This window comes from Sander lucioperca, chromosome 6 (genome assembly GCF_008315115.2).
Source record: "Sander lucioperca isolate FBNREF2018 chromosome 6, SLUC_FBN_1.2, whole genome shotgun sequence".
NCBI classification, from domain to species: domain Eukaryota; kingdom Metazoa; phylum Chordata; class Actinopteri; order Perciformes; family Percidae; genus Sander; species Sander lucioperca.
The window spans coordinates 19,241,199-19,262,025 of NC_050178.1; the positions used below are offsets into that span (position 1 = coordinate 19,241,199).

The 20,827-nt window shown below is 38.8% G+C and overlaps 1 protein-coding gene and 1 long non-coding RNA gene across 3 annotated transcripts in view; one reads left to right on the forward strand and one right to left on the reverse strand.

Annotated features, from left to right (window-relative positions):
• The window catches only part of rspo4 (R-spondin 4), a 61,801-nt gene extending 46,226 nt beyond the window's left edge, over positions 1-15,575 (reverse strand). For both annotated transcript variants that reach the window (XM_036001984.1, XM_036001983.1), the window contains exon 1: positions 14,688-15,575. In XM_036001984.1, coding sequence (XP_035857877.1) covers positions 14,688-14,772 — 85 coding nt within the window. In that variant the 5' untranslated portion in view covers positions 14,773-15,575. The remainder of the gene's footprint in view (positions 1-14,687) is intronic.
• On the forward strand, positions 1,514-19,573 carry LOC118495249. The gene is made up of 3 exons (XR_004897577.1): positions 1,514-1,524; positions 13,111-13,113; positions 19,348-19,573. It is a non-coding gene; the product is annotated as an uncharacterized LOC118495249 (long non-coding RNA).
• The last annotated feature ends 1,254 nt before the right edge of the window (positions 19,574-20,827 follow it).

A 20,827-nucleotide genomic window follows, 5' to 3' on the forward strand; every position in this document is an offset into this window, starting at 1 on the left:
AGTAAAATTGAGTAAAAAATCAGTAATTTTACTTTTACTTAAGTAGTTAGATGAAAGGTGATACATCAGCAGCAGAGAAGAAGCTGCTGGTGAGTCTCTCCACCTGTCTGTCTTAAGCTAAAAGATAAAACTTCCTTTATCCCAAAGGAAATTAGGAATGTGTACAGGAAGCGTCATGTGACACGTCATGTGGCAGTGTTGCTGCTGGTGTGTCTGCGGCTCCAGAAGGTTATGGATAGCATTATTGTAGCAAAGTTTCAAAAAAAAGATTGCATCTACCTTAATTAATCACTAATTTAATGCACCATCTAGCAAGCATGCTAACTGACCCAAATCAAACACACCTGTGCCTGACCAACAGGTGCATGCTGGGTGTGCCTATGCTAAATGCTAACATGCTCATGGTGGATCCTCCAGTAGTGACTCCTGCTTACACTTTAACCTTCAGGAGTGTGAGGACATTCTGCTGTTTGTGAAAGCTGGGACAGAGACGCTGAGTGGACTGGAAATACTGGGACAGAGAGGCTGAGTGGACTGGATATACTGGGACAGAGTGGCTGAGTGGACTGGTTATACTGGGACAGAGGGGCTGAGTGGACTGGTTATACTGGGACAGAGGGGCTGAGTGGACTGGTTATACTGGGACAGAGGGGCTGAGTGGACTGGTTATACTGGGACAGAGGGGCTGAGTGGACTGGTTATACTGGGACAGAGAGGCTGAGTGGACTGGATATACTGGGACAGAGGGGCTGAGTGGACTGGTTATACTGGGACAGAGGGGCTGAGTGGACTGGATATATTAATGTTATGTAGATTGTGGAGGACCTTGTGACTCAAGACTTGCAGAATGACGTGCAGACAGGTGAGTACAACAACAAACTCATTAAAGTCCCTCTCACAGTGACTACGTCAACACCCACTGGTGTGTGTGTGTGTGTGTGTGTGTGTGTGTGTGTGTGTGTGTGTGTGTGTGTGTGCGTGCGGCGCGCTGTGTCACCTTTGCTGTAATATGCGTTTGTGGCTGCAGCTGCTGTGGAGTGTTACACATCTCTGTGTTGTTTCTTTGTGATGTTTTATTCTGCTGTTGATTCTATATGAGATGGTTTCTGGCTATTTATTTTATGTGGCTTAATATTGCTCGTTGCACCCGCTGCGTTGTCCACAGCCCCTTTTTTTTGTATTTATTAACGGTCAGTTTTGTTAAATTGTCTGAGTTTTGCCTCCTTCTGGTTAAATCGAGTGAGGCTGAACTGAGGAAGGAGGCTGTGTATTTATTATTGATGATCAGTTGTATGAACAGGCTGAAGAATGCCGTCTCGAGAAATGGAATGTGTGTTTGGTTTGGACATAAGGGCTCATGTTGTTCCACTGTGTGTACGTCGACATTTTATGCAATTTATTTTGTAGCCTAAAGATGTTCTTTAATTTAACAGTAGTATCACATATTTTTCTTACTCAGAGTACATTTAACTGACCTACTTTTTACTTTACTAAACTACATTTTTACCATGATTTTACTTTTGAGTAAAATGTCTTACAGTACTTTTACTTGAGAACAATATTCTGGAAGTACTCTTTCTATGTCCCTGTTTTTTTTGTTGGCAATTTGGGAAATATGTAGGCAGATATAGAATATGTACTGTAGTAATATATGGAGCAAAATAAGTAAAAGTCAGTAACGGGGCTGTAGTTTCAACATATTCTCACTCCCAACTCGTCAAATGCTGACAGTTGGTCATGACCCCTTGTTGTCATTTTCCAACGCTCTGGGTATCGCTTTGGCTTCATATTTTAATGTGCTTGGTCAGAAAATAATGGACTACAAGGGTAGGGCTTTCCTTCATTTTCAAGACATATTTGCAGGTTTTCCCACTGAGGGTTGAGCAGTCAGGTGTTACAGAGACTGTCCAGTAACATGTGATTGAAAGATAAAAATCCCTAACAGCCAATTTGTCCATCAGCAGTTTGAGTCCTGTCAAATTTTCCCTGGGAAAGAACTAAATTCCCGTCATGTACCTCCCAGCATTAGCTAAATACTCTACATAATGTCAAACAATGAATGTGACTGTAACTGGTTCCATGTAAAAAGGAATATCCTGTCACTTCCATTTATTTAAGTCCTGTAACTAACAACAATGTGTCCAAGCTGCAGTGGAGTTCATTCCTTGCATTATTGACATTGATGTGGAGTAACTCTTCAGCTAAACTGCACCTCTGGTTTAGTCTGATCCTGGCTGCTGTGTCTTACTGAAATCAACTAGACCCCTGTAGAGCTCAGTGTATCTGAGGTTTAACTTAAACCTGCTGTAGACCTGGTTTAACTAAGGTTTAGGTTCATTTCTAATATATTTTACCATGTGTGTTCTTTTAAAGCCAACACTATAATCAAACTTATATCATTGTGTCATTGCGAGGGAAGATGTCACTTCTTTCTCAGACAGGGTTACTAATTATCTAGTTTATATCCTTGACGTTCCACTTCCGGGATTGCTCCAGTGCTGCAGGAAATTCCGCTGGATGCATGTATTTTCGCCGATGTCTGTTCCCTTCCTCCTCCTTTTTTCATTTTAAACTCCGGTGGATTGATGAGGACTATGGTTAACTGCTCCTCAGATCTCTGCAGGGTAAATCCAGACAGCTAGCTAGACTCTCTCGCACGACTAATTGCAGCGGCTGCGTGCAGAGTTTAGCGCCGCCCATGAGGATTATGATGATGCCAATAAACCAATAAATAAAAGATTTTCTTCCATCCCAGAATGCTATGTGGACTAGCCAGACCCTCCTCCGCCACATGCGATTTTAGGGCTACCAAATATATTAAGCACGAGTGTTACATGGGTCAATGACGAATAAGGGTTGGCCAGATGAAAAAATTTAAAAACTTTGAAAAAGCTTTTTTAAAGGCATCCTTGAGTTTCGTTAAAATGTATATTTTGTGTTATTGTACATTTTATTTCATTTGAAATAGGATTTTCACCATTTTTTTATCAAAGGTAGGACCAAATGGACCTAAAATGTCAAGTGGTGTAACCACAAAGGAATGATTTAATATTTAATATTTCATCCACTCAATTGTTTGTGAGTGCACTCATACAAATATAACTCCTATTTCCAAATTTCACCCAAAAATAGATTTTATTAGGATTACTTCTAAATTTAAATTATATTTGTTATTGCAATATCAAGTGGTAGACGTGCTGGAAACATTTATTTTCTAAATAATCTTGGACAAATTGTGTAAAAAGTCTTAAAATTTGTTTCTACAGTGGAGTAGAGTATTACATTTTATCAAACATTAATTTACCTGCACATTATCATTTTTTCAAGAAAAATACTGGTTACCCCATTTGACACAAACCAGTTACACCACCTGACGTGATGCTTGTAAGTGACACTAAACTCAAAGTAGTTTATTGAACTTGGCGTTTCATTTCATTTCAATGACAAATATTTAAATTTAAAACTCATTAGATTAAATTAAACAACTAACATCTTAACAAATTGTGTGTGTATGTGTGAACAGTATTTGTGTGTGAGAAAGAGGTAGATCGGTAAAAGGGAGAGGGAGAAGCAAGTCTGTTTAGGGTTGTGCATGCTCTTTAACATGTTAACAGGTAAAGCGCTCATATTATACTTTTTGGGATGTCATAGGTTTACAAAGTGAAAAAGCCCAAAGTCCTCCCCAAAGGAACTTACCATCTCCAACAGAAAACACTGTTCACAAACTGCTCCAAACAGCTGTATTGTAGTCCAGCCTTTACTTCAGAGACAAACGTGGTCACAACACACGTTATAATGCTCGCCTAGCTGCTAGCATGGCACACCCTCATACTCTGCTTCTGACTGGCTAGAAGTCCTTACCTAGGTACTGCGCATGTGCGACTCCCAACAAAGATGGAATAGAAGTGAGATGTCTCACTCTGTAGCTAAAACAGAGAGCTCAACACACAGGGTGAAAAGAGGAGCTGCAGCAATGTGCAGTACAACAAAAATATGGTGTTTTTTGAAAATTAAACCATGTAAACCTATTCTGGTACAACCTCTAAATACAAATATTAACCTGAAAATGAGCATAATATGAGCTCTTTAACTTATTCTGGTGCATTTACCTGAATTCAATTTGATAAACTGCATTTTTTCAATGGCATTTTTAATATTTAAGTAACATTTTATACTTAAATAATCCCAAAATGTTTTATGTATTTTAAAGCTGCTGTTCTTGTACCACATTAGGGGTCACAGTTCAACTGCCTCATTCTGTTATTAAATTGTTAAGAAATTATTGTAACATTGCAAAGGAATGATATGGAAATTTTAATTTAAGGGTAAAACCTTTTTTAAACACTAAGTCCTTGCACTATAATGATTTAGCCTAGCCTAGCTAAATAAGCTATCTTAATAAAGTGTTGGCTAAATTACCTCCACTTTTAAAAAATACAAACAATGAACACATACAAATAGTTCTAAATAGTAATTAAGTTCATATAACCTCTTGAACCAGTAACTGAACTAGTTATATTTGAAAAGATTGGCCAAAAATTGAGAGGCTTGTAATAGGATGTAATGTAAATGTAAAATCAAATTTGTCAGGCATTATAATGGACACATATATCAGCATATGGCCTTGGTGTAAATAATCAAACATAATTTTTACACTAAATACTAATTTTTATTCAAAATAATGTTTTTCAATGTTTTACTTGGGTCATACCATTTGACATGTGAACCAAAGAACTGAACTTAACCTAAAAATGTCTTATTAACTTATATTTATCAGAGAGTTATTAACCTTGTGATGCAGCAGTTATGCTGATCAGGGGTCCTTTTCTCTGATGTAACTTCCTGTCATGTGGTCTTCTTGCTGATTTCAACAAAATGGCACCTTAAATGGTGGTTACACCACTTGACATTTCAGGAAGCTAGCATGACTGACAGGATTCCCTAAATTATTAAAATAAATATAAGCATCATTTTAAAATATATTGTAAATACGTATAATAACCTTTAATTTAGGTTAATGCCGAAGTAGTTTATGGGATTTTTTATTAAGAAATTTGACCTTTTTAAGCAAGATAAAAATTTTGACCGTTACAACCACTTAGACATTTTTGCCATTAATCGCCAATTATTCTCTTAAAATTAATTAAAACCAAACTCTTTGAAATATGGCCTCTTAAAAATATGTATTAACGTAATTTGTTTGTCTGTTTTTTAAATTTAATGTATTTAAATTTAATTTAACCTTATAGACACAAAAAAATGGTCACGTCATTGACCCACATACCACCAACCCTCCAAAGTTTGGTTCGACACAAGACTAACGATACACATAATAATAATAATAATGTCCCCTCTTTGGGGATAAAGGTGGGGTTAAAAATGTATGAAAATATCTGCCACAGTTAGGGGGGCCAAAGGGGGGTTGAGGCTTAATATTACGGTGGCACTGGCCACCCTTGCCCCCCCTCCCCTGAAGGCAAGACATGCCAGTTTGCCAGTAATGTAAAGGCTATGGTTTAGCTGCAGTTCAGTTGAACATGTGCTTGTTCTGATAGAAATCTGGTTCAACTAGTAGCCTACACAGCTGTGTTTTAAATCCCTGAGCTAGTCAGATAAATTGTAGATTTTAGACTTATACCCTTTTCCCACCAAAATTAGCGTGTATATTTTTAAACTTGGTAAAACCCACTAAAAATAGGCTTGATGGTGTTTTTTGCCCCCAACTGCTCCTTCCAGGCAGCGCTGCGACCGCTGACTCCAAGGCACCTAACCCTAACCTTAACCTAGGGTGACGAGACGTCCCCGGTTTCCGGGGACAGTCCCCAGTTTCGGTGACCTGTCCCCGGCTGGAGCTGTCCCCGGAAATGTCCCCGGTTTTCACTGTGACTGACAGACCCGAAATTGGAATGAAATACTGGTGCACCCTACACGCACAGGCTCAAGACAGCCAGAGCAAGCCTCAGAGCTCAGAGATGTTCTAGAATACCCATTTTACGATGCTAAAATTACTGTTTATTGGGTCTGGTGGGTTTAGTGAACGCAATTTCGTGGACTTTTTTTAGGTTTAAAAAAGGATCTTACTCTTTAACAGAAAGATCGACCTCCTTAGAATTTTTTTTTCCATAATGTTGTCAGACACTTAGAATATTAATCTGAGCCTGTCAGTGGCAAAACAAGCACTTTTATGAACGTAAAAAAAAAAAAAAACGCCGTCATAACCCCAACCGTCAGACACCGCCCACCAAGAGTCTGGGTCTGCCGAGGTTTCTTCGTAAAAGGGAGTTTTTCCTCGCCACTGTCGCAATAGCCACTGCTAATGCTTGCTCTTGGGGGAACTATTGGAATTGTTGGGGCTTTATAGAGTGTGGTCTAGACCTACTCTATCTGTAAAGTGTCTCGAGATAACTCTTGTTATGATTTGATACTATAAATAAAATTGAATTGAATTGAAATACAAGCTGGACAATTGACGTCCCATTAATTTACATTGTAGCTTGTTTCGTCATTGCCGACTGCAGTGATCTCGTTTAATACTGGACCAATGTCAAAGGAAAATATTTCCTCAATAGTTTTAAATGTATCTGAAACTCAATGAATGAGCTGTTGCAGAAACAAGCCCAGTGTGAAGCAATAAAGCAAAAGCTGTCAGATAAATGTAGTGCAGAAAACATTACAACATGTCGAGGTGTAGTGGTGTAAAAGTATGAAGTAGCAGCGATTCTAGGATTAGACCTTTAGGGGGGCTCAGCCCCTAATGAGAATGTGACACAGATATAGTGCATGCAAAAGTGTTAATCTGCGCCATGAAATTACCAACTTCTTCACAACCGCACTCCTGCTCTTCCTCTGATAGAGACTCAGCCAAAGGGCCAAAATTATAATGTATTCTCATGTAAACTATTTATGTCAGCACAGACATTTTTGTAAATTGCTTAGCCAGTGTATCCCACCATAATGGTTATTATATTGCCAGATTCCAGATAATCCCACTTACTTATCCACTTACAAATATGAATATATATTTCTACTGGTATGCTTCCTAGTGACATTAATGGAAAAATATGAAGAAAAAACTATTCCACCTGTGTATGCATGGTTATAATTCTGAAGTGCAAAATAGTTCAGGCTACAGCACAAATATTTCCATCCATAGATAACAATAATCAAGTCTAACCTCTGAATTTCTTTTCAAAGTGCACCAGATTGAGGAATTTAAACGTTAAAATAGACAACATTTTCTTCAGTGATGCCCCTGGGGCAGTGTCCCCGTTTTAAGTTTTACAAAGATAAAAACATTACCTTATTTGGAGGTATTAACAATTCTGAGCTGAAAATGTCCCCAGATTTTGTCTCAGAAATCTGGTCACTTTACCTTAACCCTAACCCTAACCAGTGCCTAATCCCTAGTGCCTTCCAGGCAGCGCTGCCTGGAAGGAGCCGTTGGGGGCAAAAAACACAGATAAACTTAAAATAGACTCCTTTCCCATTGCCATTTTTTCTGGTGTCACAAACACGGCAGAAAATAGGGTTAGTAAACAGTAGAAAGCAGCATGGAGGCCAGTGAAAATGTTACGGTGGATGCTTCTTTTTTACGTCCGTGACTTATTTAGTTTCTCTTTTAAACTCGGTGCCGACTAATTTGGAACTGCTTGCACAAAGACAGACGGAAGTTGCGGCTGAGATGAGTCTCAGAAGTTACCGATGGTGTCAACAAGCCTTTAATACCGTTATGAACGTGTCCACCTGGGTGTCATGGTTCCATTACTGCTGATAAATAACATGTGACTTCCGCAGTCATATGTCCCAGGAATGAATGCCGATTGTAACCTTTCCCACTGCACACAAAAGCCAGATGTTAGTTGTTTTTTTGTTCAGTGGTAAAGGGTTGAGTTGACGTGAACACACCTTAAACACTGACCAGTATGCAGCATGCATAGGAAACTGAGGGCAACAAACAATTATCTAAATTCTGGCAACAACAAGCTGCACCTCTCGCTACATCTGCAGGAGTCTTTGAGCTTGGCCCGACACTGTTGGCCAGTTATGACATATTCGGTCAAGAAATGTAAACTATGAAGGAGCTGACCCGTGATTTCGGACACATCTTCAGAAACCTTTCAGAAATGTAATCGCCAGAAAGAAACATGGAAAAGGACATCACAGTATATTCTACTACACTATTAGCAGTGGTGGAATGTAACTAAATACATTTACTCCAGTACTGTACTTAAGTACAAATGTTGAGGTACTTGTACTTGAGTCTTTTCTTTTCATGCCACTTTCTACTTCTACTCCGCTACATTTCAGAGAGAAATATTGTACTTTTTACTCCACTACATTCATCTGACAGCTTTAGTTACTAGTTACTTTACAAATTAAGATGTTTGCACACAAAACACATGTAGTTTATGAAATCTGATGTTTTATTATAAATGGAACTACCCAACAACATAAAGGCCTACAGGTCCAGCTGAAATAATTAGACCATTAAACACACAACTGGTTGGATCCTTTCCAGTTTGTAAAATGTGAGGATATTTCTTTACTTTTAATACTTTAAGTTCATTTTCCTGATGATACTTACTTACCTGATGATACATACTTAAGTAACATTTTCAATGCAGGACTTTTATTTGTAACAGAGTATTTTTACAGTGTGGTATTAGTACTTTTACTGAAGTAAAGGATCTGAATACTTCCTCCACCACTGGTTTTTAGAACGACAGGCGATACCTGGGAAATGTTGCACAGCAGAAACACCAAAACACCAAAGAAAAAGACAAACAATACGTAATAACAAGTCAAGGAGACTTTGTTTCACAATTACTCAGTGACCCATTTTGTCACACTTTAACATTTGACTCTTGCTGGGCCTCCAAACCCAAACTGTTAGTGATTTTCTTGTCAATCTGTCATTGTTTTGTGCCGGTTTAGGTAGCACTTAACAATGACCTTTGACCCTACACATGTTAAGGATACGTTTTCAAGTAATCTCAGTTTAGAAGAGTTGGGCAGAGTTATTAATAGTTTAAGAACAGAGATGAGAAGATGACGAGTAAGTAAAGAAGAGAAGAATGGAGCACATTTCCCCAGAATAACTCATTTCTCTGATTTGGGGCTTTACTTTGTGGTCTCGACTCGTTGTCTGAAAAGCATTTCTCTTCACATGTGCTATCGATCTGCAGGCTTAAGGGGCTTTTAGAGGTGCGGCAGGTTTAGGTAGCGTAAAATGGTGACCTCTGACCTTGCATGGGATTGCACTGTGTTTTTAACAAGCACCAGGTGTAACAAGCTCCACTGGGGTTTCAGGGAAACATGCAAGTATTTAAAAAGGGGCATTCCACCCTAAAACTGAATTCACATGATGTGGTGAGGGTGAGAAACGTTTAGATGGTTTTGAATAGAAACAATAAAGTCTCATGATACATATTTTCTAATGGTTTGATGGACACGCCAAGTTGTGACAGAGAAACATCAGGAAAAAAATGTGAAATACGTAACGTAAGATGGTTTTTTCTCCCCAAGACAAAGTGCTGTTAGAATTCTTTTGGGGAGAACAAAAGACAATCAAAACAACCAAAGCAGTTTTACTCTCATGACAGAAAATCGTATGTGAAAATCTTGAACTTTAGTAATGTAGCATGCAGACCTTTTTTTTTTTTTTTTTTTTAAATACTAATCTCGTGTGTACTCCAGTGATAAACCGGGCTTGTTAAACATCACAAATCTAAACCTTGTTAACTATGATCATATGATTTTTTTTAAAAGATGTTTATTCAAATATACATTTCATGGCGTTGAGTGTCCTTTTATGTCAGCTGTAAATGTTGCTTGTTTCTAAATCAATGACCTAATTATCACAAAATATTTTTCACATAAACAGACCAAAAGGCCATTTATTACTTCTTTTTTTTAAATTCTTTTTTAAAATCTTCAGATTTTGTACATGGATCAGTATGATACTACATCATACTTTGCTGTTATATTGGATATCAACTTGTGAAGGTTAAACTCCATGTTGCCAATAAAAAAGATCACAAAATGAAAGGTGAGTTCAGGTGGGATTAGCCTCCACCGCCTCACTTCTAGAAATAGCAAGAATTCCGTTTTAGGGTGCGATTTCCCAGTAACATACAGCAGCCGCTGCTTCTGTAGATGGTGCCAAAATACCCACAATGCTCTACAATGTGTACATTTAACAAGAAAAATGTGCCAGGTGGGGTGACGTGTTAAAATAACACAAGATGTGCAGTCCCTTATGACACACGTGTGGATGTCTGGACAATTGATAGCAGTTGGGTTAAAGATTTTTAACACCTTTTTTTATCACGTAATAACAGGGGAGTTGTGTTGCATCTTTATATTCTCACCCCAGACTTTGAATGATGGGTTTCTCCAATGTGCTGAGTGCAGATTGTTCCTGTGGTGTATGTATTGCGTATAGAAAACATTGTTGTACTTCATGTCTTTGTATTGTTGTCTTTTTGTTTATTTGTACTTTGTTTGTTGTCTTTTTTTTATTATCTTGCACTTCCGACTGCAGATCTAGTTTCTCATTTGGGATAACAAAGTGACTGAACTGAAGTGATAAGCCTATAATAAGCTTTCATTCTTGCGCTTCTACTGAGATGCAGCTTGGCTGGTATGAGGTTATGTCTCTTACAGCAGCAGATCGGTGATGTGTCTGTTAAAAGAGAGAGCTCAGTGCTGTCACACATGCACTGATGAAGGCTTCATGTCAAAACCATTTAGCAGATTTGTCAGCTTATTGACTGCAAATAGAATTCACCCAAAAGCTCATAAAACACGAGGTGATTCTTCTGCTTTTGGGAAATGCACACGGTTGTGCTATGTTTTAAGTTTCACATTTTTCAAGTTAGGTCAATTATCAAGAATTGTATTCAAGATTAGGGCTACACAATTAATCGCAATTTTATGAAAATCGCATTATGGACTGAACACGGGGGGGGGGCATTCAAGTATAAACAAGTATTGTGTTGCTGCAGAGACATCCTAGTCTACAAATCCTATCCTACAGACTTTAGAAAACATCTTTGTTTGGTACAGAACCTCGCAAAAATCATTTTAATTTTAATTTTTTTTTTTTTTTTATGAGAATGATACAAAATGTATCATTGCCTACAATATCGTAAATCATATCACAATATCAGTCAAAATAATCACAATTAGATATTTTCCTCATATCGTGCAGCCCTATTCAAGATTACTTTATTTGTCCCTAGGGACGTTTGTCTCGGACATACAGGCTGCCACATACAAATGCATACAATTAAAGTGCAGTAACGCATAAAAGTGCATTCAAATACGTGAAATTTTACACCCTCCTGATGTCCATGAGGTTAGGAGATTCACTGACAGAGGGATGATAGAATTTTTATACCTATTCAGGCATCTTCTCCTGTATTTAATTGGAACCCTATAGTGTCTTCCTGATGGGAGCAGTTCATATTCTGAATACAGGACGTGGGAGGGGTCCGCGATCATTTTCCTAGCCTAAATAGTCTTTTCAAAGAGCGTTTGGAGGGAGGGATGCTCCTTCGTCCCCATCACTTTAGTTGCTGTGTGAACGAGTCTGTTTATTTGTGATTTTACCTTCTCTTAACTTATTATTACATATATTTGCAGAGAGGGTGGCAAACAGGACAGGGCCTGGAGGAAAAGAATAACAGGAAACTGAGTTACTGATGTTTTGACATCAATCAGTCAGAGCTGTTGCACAAACACACACTTCACACAACGTGTCCTTTTGTTGTTTGTGGGTAGAAAATGCAGAGTGCAAACACTGGATGAATAACTTTTGATGTGCATTTAAACAAGAAGACATAATTATTTCCAAGCTCGTCAAACGTCATTGCTGCGAAGCCCAAAATGTAAAAATAATCAACTTTGATTATTAAGTTGCATAATATGGAGAAAATTCTGTTTTGTAATTGTTGGTACAAAGCATAGACTGTAAAAATAGTTGGCAGGGCATCGGTTACGTCACCTATTGGTTTGTGGACTGCTGTTTTGAAGCCTCGAGTTTGTCACCATCTTGGTTTTTGCAACTCGATGTGGCGATTTTTGACGCGAGGGTGGAGCTGGGGAGGATGATGCGGCCAAGCCAGTGTTGTTTATGGTTTCATGGCGCTGTGCTAAGCTAAATGGCTAAAAGGGGGAAAGTTGCCGATTTTCAACCCTTCAGACGCGAGTCATCCAAGTGGAGATTTACCGGCGGGTAAACGCGGACCTCAGGTTACTGGCGCCGTTCATCTGCATGTACGGCAGAACAGAAAATCTGCACACTTTCCCTTAAGTTACCAGGTAGTGGTAGCTAGTAAGCTTGGTTGTCATAACGCTGAACAAGACATTTTTAGCCAAACAAAGTGTTAACTACTAACTTTGATGACGTGAAAACGCACAGTGAGAGGGTCAAAGTTAAATATGACAACCCAAAAACAAGTTCAGGTCTATTTTAATGCCCACCGTGCCATGGTTAGCATTGCTAAGCCTCTGTCCTGATTGACAGGTTGGCGTGTAGCCACGCCCCTAAAGCATGCCCTGCTTTATCGTCTATTTTAAAATAAATGGGACCATAATTTACAAAATGAACATCATGCTGTATTGAAGAATACTACTAGAAACTAGCGATTGAGAGCATACACTTGTTATGAAAATGTTTACTGAGGTAATAAATCAAGGGAGAAGTAGGCTCATTTCCCCTTTAGGCTTCTATAGAGACTTCTTTTAGGAGCCAGTGGAGTCGCCCCCTGCTGGAAATTAGATACAATGCAGGTTTAAGGAGCTTCAGCACTGGCTTCACTTTTCAGAATGTTAGGTTGGGTTAATTGTGGTGTAATATGGGGTATTAGACCACAATGTAAAGTCTCACTCCCTCTGAATTCTCACAGGTGCTCACAATTGTCTACAGTAACCTTACAGAAACACTAATGGGCAAAATAATGGGTCCAACCTCCTGACCTCTACAGTTCAATGTTCTGCTCTGAAACACTTCAAACCTTTTCAGTTGTGTGTGTGTGAGTTTTAACAGCTAAGGGAACCAGGTCCAGATGTGACAGAGGGTGAACGGCTGGGAGAGTTTGGGAAGAGGGGGTGTGAGGAGGGAAAAAGGGGTACTGGGGGAGGATGGCGGGAGGGAAGGATGAAATGACAACGGAAATCCCGCCGGTGTGAAGTGATGAATTCTGACAGTGGGTCAACCTGTCGTGCCCACAACCAGCATTTGACCCCTCAGACCTAAAAATGATTTCTAGATTCAAGCTGTTCTGATCTATTAGCATCAAATGCCTTCATCCAAGACAAAAGTCATTTTGTATCATTTTAGACAACAATAATATGATTTTAATTTCAACTTTGCACACTGTCATGCTAAAAATATAAGATTTTTTTTTAACATTTGTCCAATTCTTTCAAGGAGTAGTTTTTGTGTGATGACTTATTGCACATTAAAGGTCTCGTTCTACTATTCTTTTACGACTGCTCAAATTTTCATCAATTGTCATATCTTTTTTTTTAATCAGATACTTGATTTTTATGATGAGTTGTTCCTATTATATAAAATAATTGATTGATGTCTCTTTATTTCCGTGTGGAAACATCAGAAGCCAAAATGACGGTGTAATTGAGAACGGATCCCCCTCTATTAGATTAGGGTTATAAGGACTCATTAGCCACAAATCTGGTTTCCAGGAGAATTTCCAACCACTGTGGAGCGTCTGCTGGTGCAGAGCCTAACAATTCAGCCTCTGATATCTGTGAGGCATGCAAAAGAAAAAAAAAAAAAAAATATATATATATATATATATATATATATATATATATATATATATATATATATGTATATGTGTGTGTGTGTGTGTGTGTGTGTGTGTGTATGTATATATATATGTATATATATATATATATATATATAAAGTGGGGGCTAAATTTGTGACTAAGATTTCTAAATAATCCAGATTGAACTTGTCCGGCAGAGTAATATAAAAGTGTTTGATTTCTGAAATTGGAGCAATTGGATGGAAAAGCTGTTATAAAATGACAAATGTCTGTCTTGTTAAAGGACTACTGAGCAAGGCATCAACCTCTTCATGTAATGTCATATATCCTGGATTAGATCAGAGAAATAAAACCTTGATAGCCTGTTATTTTAATGTTTACATCGCCTAACGATAGTGAAGAGACATCCTGTACTGAGAAACCATTTCTTCTGTTTCTTTAATCCAATATTAAATACAAATAATAGTTGAATAAACGGCAGAGAACATCAACAGCTTTTTATTTTTTTACCGACACCTGCTGTCTAGTGTACAAATATCTTAAATGATAGTAACACATTTTGTAATTCTAGTTTAAACTTTATTTAATAAGAAACAACTTTTACATGTTATACTGTCTCCTCATGTTAAAGTTATAGTTATTTTTTTCTTGTTGTAAATGTATCACTTGTTAAAGAACTTTAGTATATCCATTTTATAATGAACATTTCTTCACTTCTTTTGTATTATGGACGGATGTACAGATTTCAGTCAGTTTTGTCATGTGCAATATATCTGCTCCGTTAACCACTAAGAAATTGAAGAGAGTTTACAACAAGTGACTGCAGAAATTCTCATTTTATAGGTTCAAGCCCAAACTCCTCTTTGAGCTTGTTTTCCCAGTGTACTCACCGCTTTGCTTCTGCACCACGCCAGACCCCATTTTGATCACCTCGCATAGGAAGGACATCACAATGGCAACGAGTCGCAAATGCATCTGGGCTACTGGCAAGTGCCCGCTTCAGCGCCAGGCTGTGGACATCTGCGAGCACTCCAGGGGTGGCAGGTTGAAGATTTTAGTTCCACAGCGAGGGACAGAAAGAGACAAGGAGGGGGAAAAGGGGTTAAAAGAGGATGGGATGGATGGCGATGAAGTGGAGAAGATAGTCTTGCAGGCCCAAAGCAGCGATGAAAAATAGAGAGTGTAATGGTGCGAGAAGAGAGCAGAGACAGATGAGAAAATCCTCTTCTCCTTTTGTCCAGCTTCACGAGGAGGATTTAAAGGCTAAGATGAGGAGACAGGCAGCCATAAACAACAAAAGGAGAGCATGGGAGAGTGGGGAAAGACCGGAGGTGAGGAGAGCAGAGAGCCTTGTCTGCTTTCCCAGACTGGCAGCTCAGAGGGAAAACTCACCATTTAACTACCACTGTCAAATTTGCGATAAACGAGCTCCACTTATCCCGTAGCCATCTTTAACCCTTTATAGGGTGCGCTCTCAAGGCGTAAGTGGTTCCATATTTCCAGCTTGATCTTTAGCCCCCTCCTCCTGGCTCTATCTATTGTTGTTCAGTCTCTTCTTTTTATTATCCTTGTTTGTTTCCTTGGCCTGTATACTGGGCAAAGTGTTTTTCTGTGGCAACCCTATTAAATGTGGGCAGTCAGTAAACTTAATTCAAGCACGCTGAGTGGAAGAAAAGCAGCAGGAGAACAGCATAGCTGAGAGTTTAAAGTTTGATTAAAGCTTGCCGTGTTTGTTGCGATTGATTTGTTGTGCCTGTGTGGGTAAGCAGTCAGGTACGTAGGAAGTCTGCGATTTACAAGTCTGAGGCAGACTCAGTTGTGTAGTACGTGCATACAGTATGAGACAACTCAACCTCTTTGGTTGATCATAAACCTTCCTGTAAGGTCAGTTACTGTATAGAAAGTATATTGGATGAATCTACTTTCTCCAAACTCTCCGCATATCAGTTACTTCTGCCTGATAATCTACAGTTCATCTCCCCCTGAGGATTCTGGTAGGTTTATTTTATAGCTACCTTTCAGCCCTTTTCACTTTCCCTAGTCTATATTCACGACGTTCCACTTCTGGGATTGCTCCGTTGCTGCCGGAAATTCCGCCGGATTTTACTCTTTTCGGCCGGATGTCCGTTACCTTGTTGGCATTCTAAACTCCAGTGGATTTCTGAGGACTATGGTTAACTGCTCCTCAGATCTCTGCAGGGTAAATCCAGACAGCTAGCTAGACTCTCTGTCCAATCTGAGTTTTCTGTTGCTGCTATTTTGCAGCGGCACCGTTGTTCCATACAGTGCTTAGCGCCGCCCAAGACGATTTATGATTGGTCTAAAGAAATGCCAATAAACCAGAGCACTTTTTTCCTCCCATCCCAGAATGCTGTGTAGACTAGCCAGACCCTCCTCCACAGCGCTGTGGAGGAAGGTCTGGCAATGCAAGACTACACTTTCCCTAACCCTGACAGAGAGCTGCAAGTGCCGAAACTTAACCATAAGAAAAGTTGTAGCGTGTTGTTGCTACGAGTGGATAATGGATTCCAAAAGCAGATATTGCAAATGAAATATACTGATAGTGAACATTTTGCTAATTTGCGACTTGGCATATACATACTCCTCTTCCGCTTAAAAAACACAATCAGGGCGGCAATTATGTATCTTTGAAAATGTTTTTGCTGTTGCAAATTAGTGGTATATAATCATAATTTTCTAGGAGGCAGGGTTGGGTAAAATATATAAAGTTTACAAAAGCAACCACATCCAGATGATGAATATTAATATAATATAAATATTTTTCCCTCGTGAAGCACTTTGTGACTTTGTCTGTGATAGGTGCTATATTAAATAAACGTAATATTAAATACCAGGTGTTGGACAGAAGAACATGTAAAAGACAGAAAAATAGAGTCTGCACACTAGATAAAGCTCCCATGAACATACGTGTCACAATAATTGCTCGTGGGAGCATTATGTCGGGTGAATTATATCACTTGAAAGCAAGCATTCTCATTATGAAAATGATTTACAGTATTTGTTTTCTTTTACCAGCTATTCCCGACATACACATTTAACTATTGCATCTAAAACATCAATAGCAATTGTAGGACTCTCTTTCAACTAAAAATACCATAAATGAAGAAAAAAAACAATCCAACCAGATCATTCATCAAGTTGCATGAAACACAAGATAAATAAAACAATCCCTTCTATTTGAATACATACATATATATTTCAGTGTATGAGCTCAAAAGGCCAAAAGTGGCCACCATGTGGTCGCAGTGTTGTGGCTTTGACTTTGACTCACACACTTAGTTGCATGTTATCCTCCACTGTTTGACCTTTCTCTCCATTCCCTTTATTCCAAACCACTTTAATGTGCGATGTCATGTCTTTATTAAGACTTATTTTCTCCTAAACTAAAAACTGATTTACTGACTGACTCACTGCACCCTTCATTACTGGATCAAAGATGCAGTTTTATGTACTGGAGAAAACCGTTGTTTTCGTACACTCTAAAAAGTGAAACGGCTTTGAGGAAACTTCGGGCAGCAGCGGAAGAAGAACCCCCAGACGTCTCCTTCACAAATCTTTTCATAATGTTTTTATGAACTCGGCAGATGTTTGCAAAAGCTTTGAATATTTTTTCAAGAATCATTTAAAGATATTTGCACTAGTGAGACGCCCTATTGAAAGAGAGTATCGCCTGATGAACTACAGCATGCCCACATGCCTAAAGTATTACATGCTCATCGCTGTTGAACAACAACCTCATGTCTCTGAAAAAGGAGTGTTTTTTTTTTTTTTTTTGGCAGCCAGGGTGGCCTAGCGGTTAAGAAAGAACCCATAAAGGAAAGGTCACAGGTTGGATCTATGCAGCAGCTAATGGATCCATCTCTGAAGTACCTTTTGAAGAAGTCACAAAATCCTGCTGCTCCTTGTAAGTTGATCGGGATAAGAGAACCAGCTAAAAGCCTAAAGTGAAAATGGTTAACCATTACAGTAAAATAGGACGCATAAACGACTGTGAACTTCCAATTCAAGTACAACAATGAAAACCACATTGCAATTTTAAGGTTTTATGTCACTCTTTTTTCTTTAAATTATGCTGTTTTGTATCTTTTTGAATGCTGTTTATATAATGTTTTTTAAGTTATTGAGTTTAGTTATAAGGTAGTCTAGCATTGCCAGACCTTCACAGTGCTGTTGAGTAAGGTCTGGCTACACCACACATACATTGTGGGATAGGAGGAAAACAACACTAACACTAAGCTCCGGACGCAGCGACGGTGGTTCTGCTAAATGGTCTCGGGAAGGAACTTAATTTAATATTGTATGTGGGGTTTTGGCTTTGCGGGGTGCAAATGTTCCACTAAAACGCCACATACAATATTAAATTAAGTTACCTGTTCACACAATACAGTAACGTGAGCTATTTAAATTAGCTGGATACATGGTCAAACCTCATTGGCTCTTACCAGTGTATCTCCGTGTGTACTTCGTCCACAGCAATCCCACCAATCGCTCCCAAAACGTCCCAGTTAAGAGAGTAAATGCCGTAAACATATTCTTTGTAAATCTTTACAATCATTCCCTAAAAAAACCAAGCTGGCCTGCCTTGTTGCACCATCCAAATTTATTTTCATAACTTGCCATTTTCAGCGTGTAGCTTGCTAGCTCAAAGTTTGTTGTTTCCTGTAGCGAAGGGATTTTGAGAACGACAACGCAGAGAGCGGAAGGCGAGGGAGATCCGGCGTGTGGCAAGGCAACAGACCCTTAACATTCATATATTTTGGCAGTTTAGGATCTACTTCGGCCAAGCAGATTTTCATCATGAAAGAAGAAAGAAAGTGAAGACCTTATAACTAATATTGGTTATGTTTTTATCAAATGCTTTAATTGTTTGTGTAGCTAAATATCAGACCATAATGCCTTTGGAATATACACACAGCTGAAATGTTAAAAAAACAAACAAACAAAAGTTTTTAGTCTGCAAACATGGCTTTGTCTTTCTCTTGAGATGCAAGGTTTTAATTTGTTTCCCTCCCCACGCATTACGCAATAATGGGATCCCTTCTAGTGACTGTCAGGCTTCCACAATAAGCCTGGTTGTAATTTTATTTAGATGTTTTGCAGCCCCAGCCTTTTTACGGGGTTGGACAGAGTAAACTGTGGCCGGTGTTGAAATGAGAACAAGAGAGACATTATTTAAGGAGATCTCTTGTTGGTATCTGTAGCTTGCTGCCTCGGTCTGTTTGGCACTGCTGACAGGCCACTGTTCAGTAATGTCAGTTTTATTTAAACAGGGACAATGCACAATTAAACACTTACCTTGTATAAGAACAAGAAGCGATGCATTGCACCAGGTTGTAGCACAATTGCTATTTTCTGCCCGTAGTCCTTGGACAGGTAGGTAAAACAATACATATTCAATGCAAGTGAAGTACAAAACATCACAATGTACAATTTTACAAACATAATTTACAATATTATAAGTAAGCAAAGTTGCATCAATGAAATTATCATGGGCTCAATCGTTCCCACATCCTAAAACTAGGCAATAAGGCCAACACATTATCACTCCCATCGCATCAAAAAGCAAAGCTTGGTCAGGTGCCTTTGGCGTTTGTTATTGACGCAGAAAGTCTCCTTTAGCGTCATATTTGTCCGTGCTTGGTTGGGACTTTTGGCGTCAGTTTTTGACACTCTCAGGACTTGCTTCTTGCCTTTTGGCATCATATTTAGATGCGCTTGGTCAGGACTCTTGGATTCACTTTTTGACGCTCTGGGTCGGGACGTACATTTACCTTTCATTGTGCACAAGAACGGAACAGTTAGGTTTAGAAAAAGATTGTGGGTGGGGTTACAAAATTTACTTTTCAGTGAAACCCCGCCTCCTGGGTGAAAGTCCTGTGTTTGAAAATAATCATTTGTGTAGTTTTTCACAAGTCCGCTACAATCCATAGTTATGAGGCAGCGTTCACCTGCTACATACTAATTGTAAACCATCTCAACCTATGCTATTCAATTGTTGCATTAACATAATAAAAGAAAAGAAGACATAATTGATCCTAAAATGAAGTGTTACAGCAACACAAGAACCAGACCACAGTTAGGAACAGATACAGGTAAGTATATAAAACATATTTAGATAAAGCAAAGTTAGAGAGCCCTACTAGCTATAGGACAAATACGTCTTTCATTGTAAATGGTTCCTTCCTCGTCATTAAAGAATACATCGAAATGTGAGGATTTTTACAGGTTGCACATCACTGTTACGTGCACGTTCTTGTAGGGACTGCTGTGTATCTCTCCATTATTTAAAAAAACAAACTGGAATGTCATTTGTTAATGGGAAAAATGTTTTATAGAGAAGTGAACTCAAAAACAATATAAACAACTCACTGAAGTATGCAGAGTTCACTGGATTAAGAGTCCAAAAAACAATTAGGTGAACGGCCATAAAAGGGTCCGCACGCTTAGTGAAAAGAAAAATAGTTTTAGGGTACAGAAATGCTTCATTGCACGCATTTCCTGAGTCTCAAAGCTTAGGAACGCTGGCAATTGTAAGTCAAAAGAAAAGCCATCGAGGAAATAACAGAGTGGAAACTGTTGTTCCTCCCAGGTGCTGTTTGGACCAGAAGTAATCAGCAGAAAAACGTCTGTATACCATTAATGCATCTAACCACCAGCCTCTAAATACAAATGACTTAATGGTTCATTTGCACTGCTGGATGTTTTAAGGACACATTTTTTTTTTTTAAATCTAATCAGTGTGTCAACAAGTCACTTTTGTGAGTCTAGCATAAATGCATCATGCTGTTGAAAGCTGCAGGTTGACCACAACAGAGATTCCTTCATCACAGTAAGTGAAGCAGGTTATTAAAATGCCAAGCTGCTGTTTCTTTATTGACTGACAGAGTTTAATTTAGCCTACAGACACCGACTTAACCAGCTGCTGACAGACTGCCACTAAACACATTGTTAGCACACACTCAACTTCACAGATACACACAGTTGGCGGCTGATTTGGTCACGGGGGTTG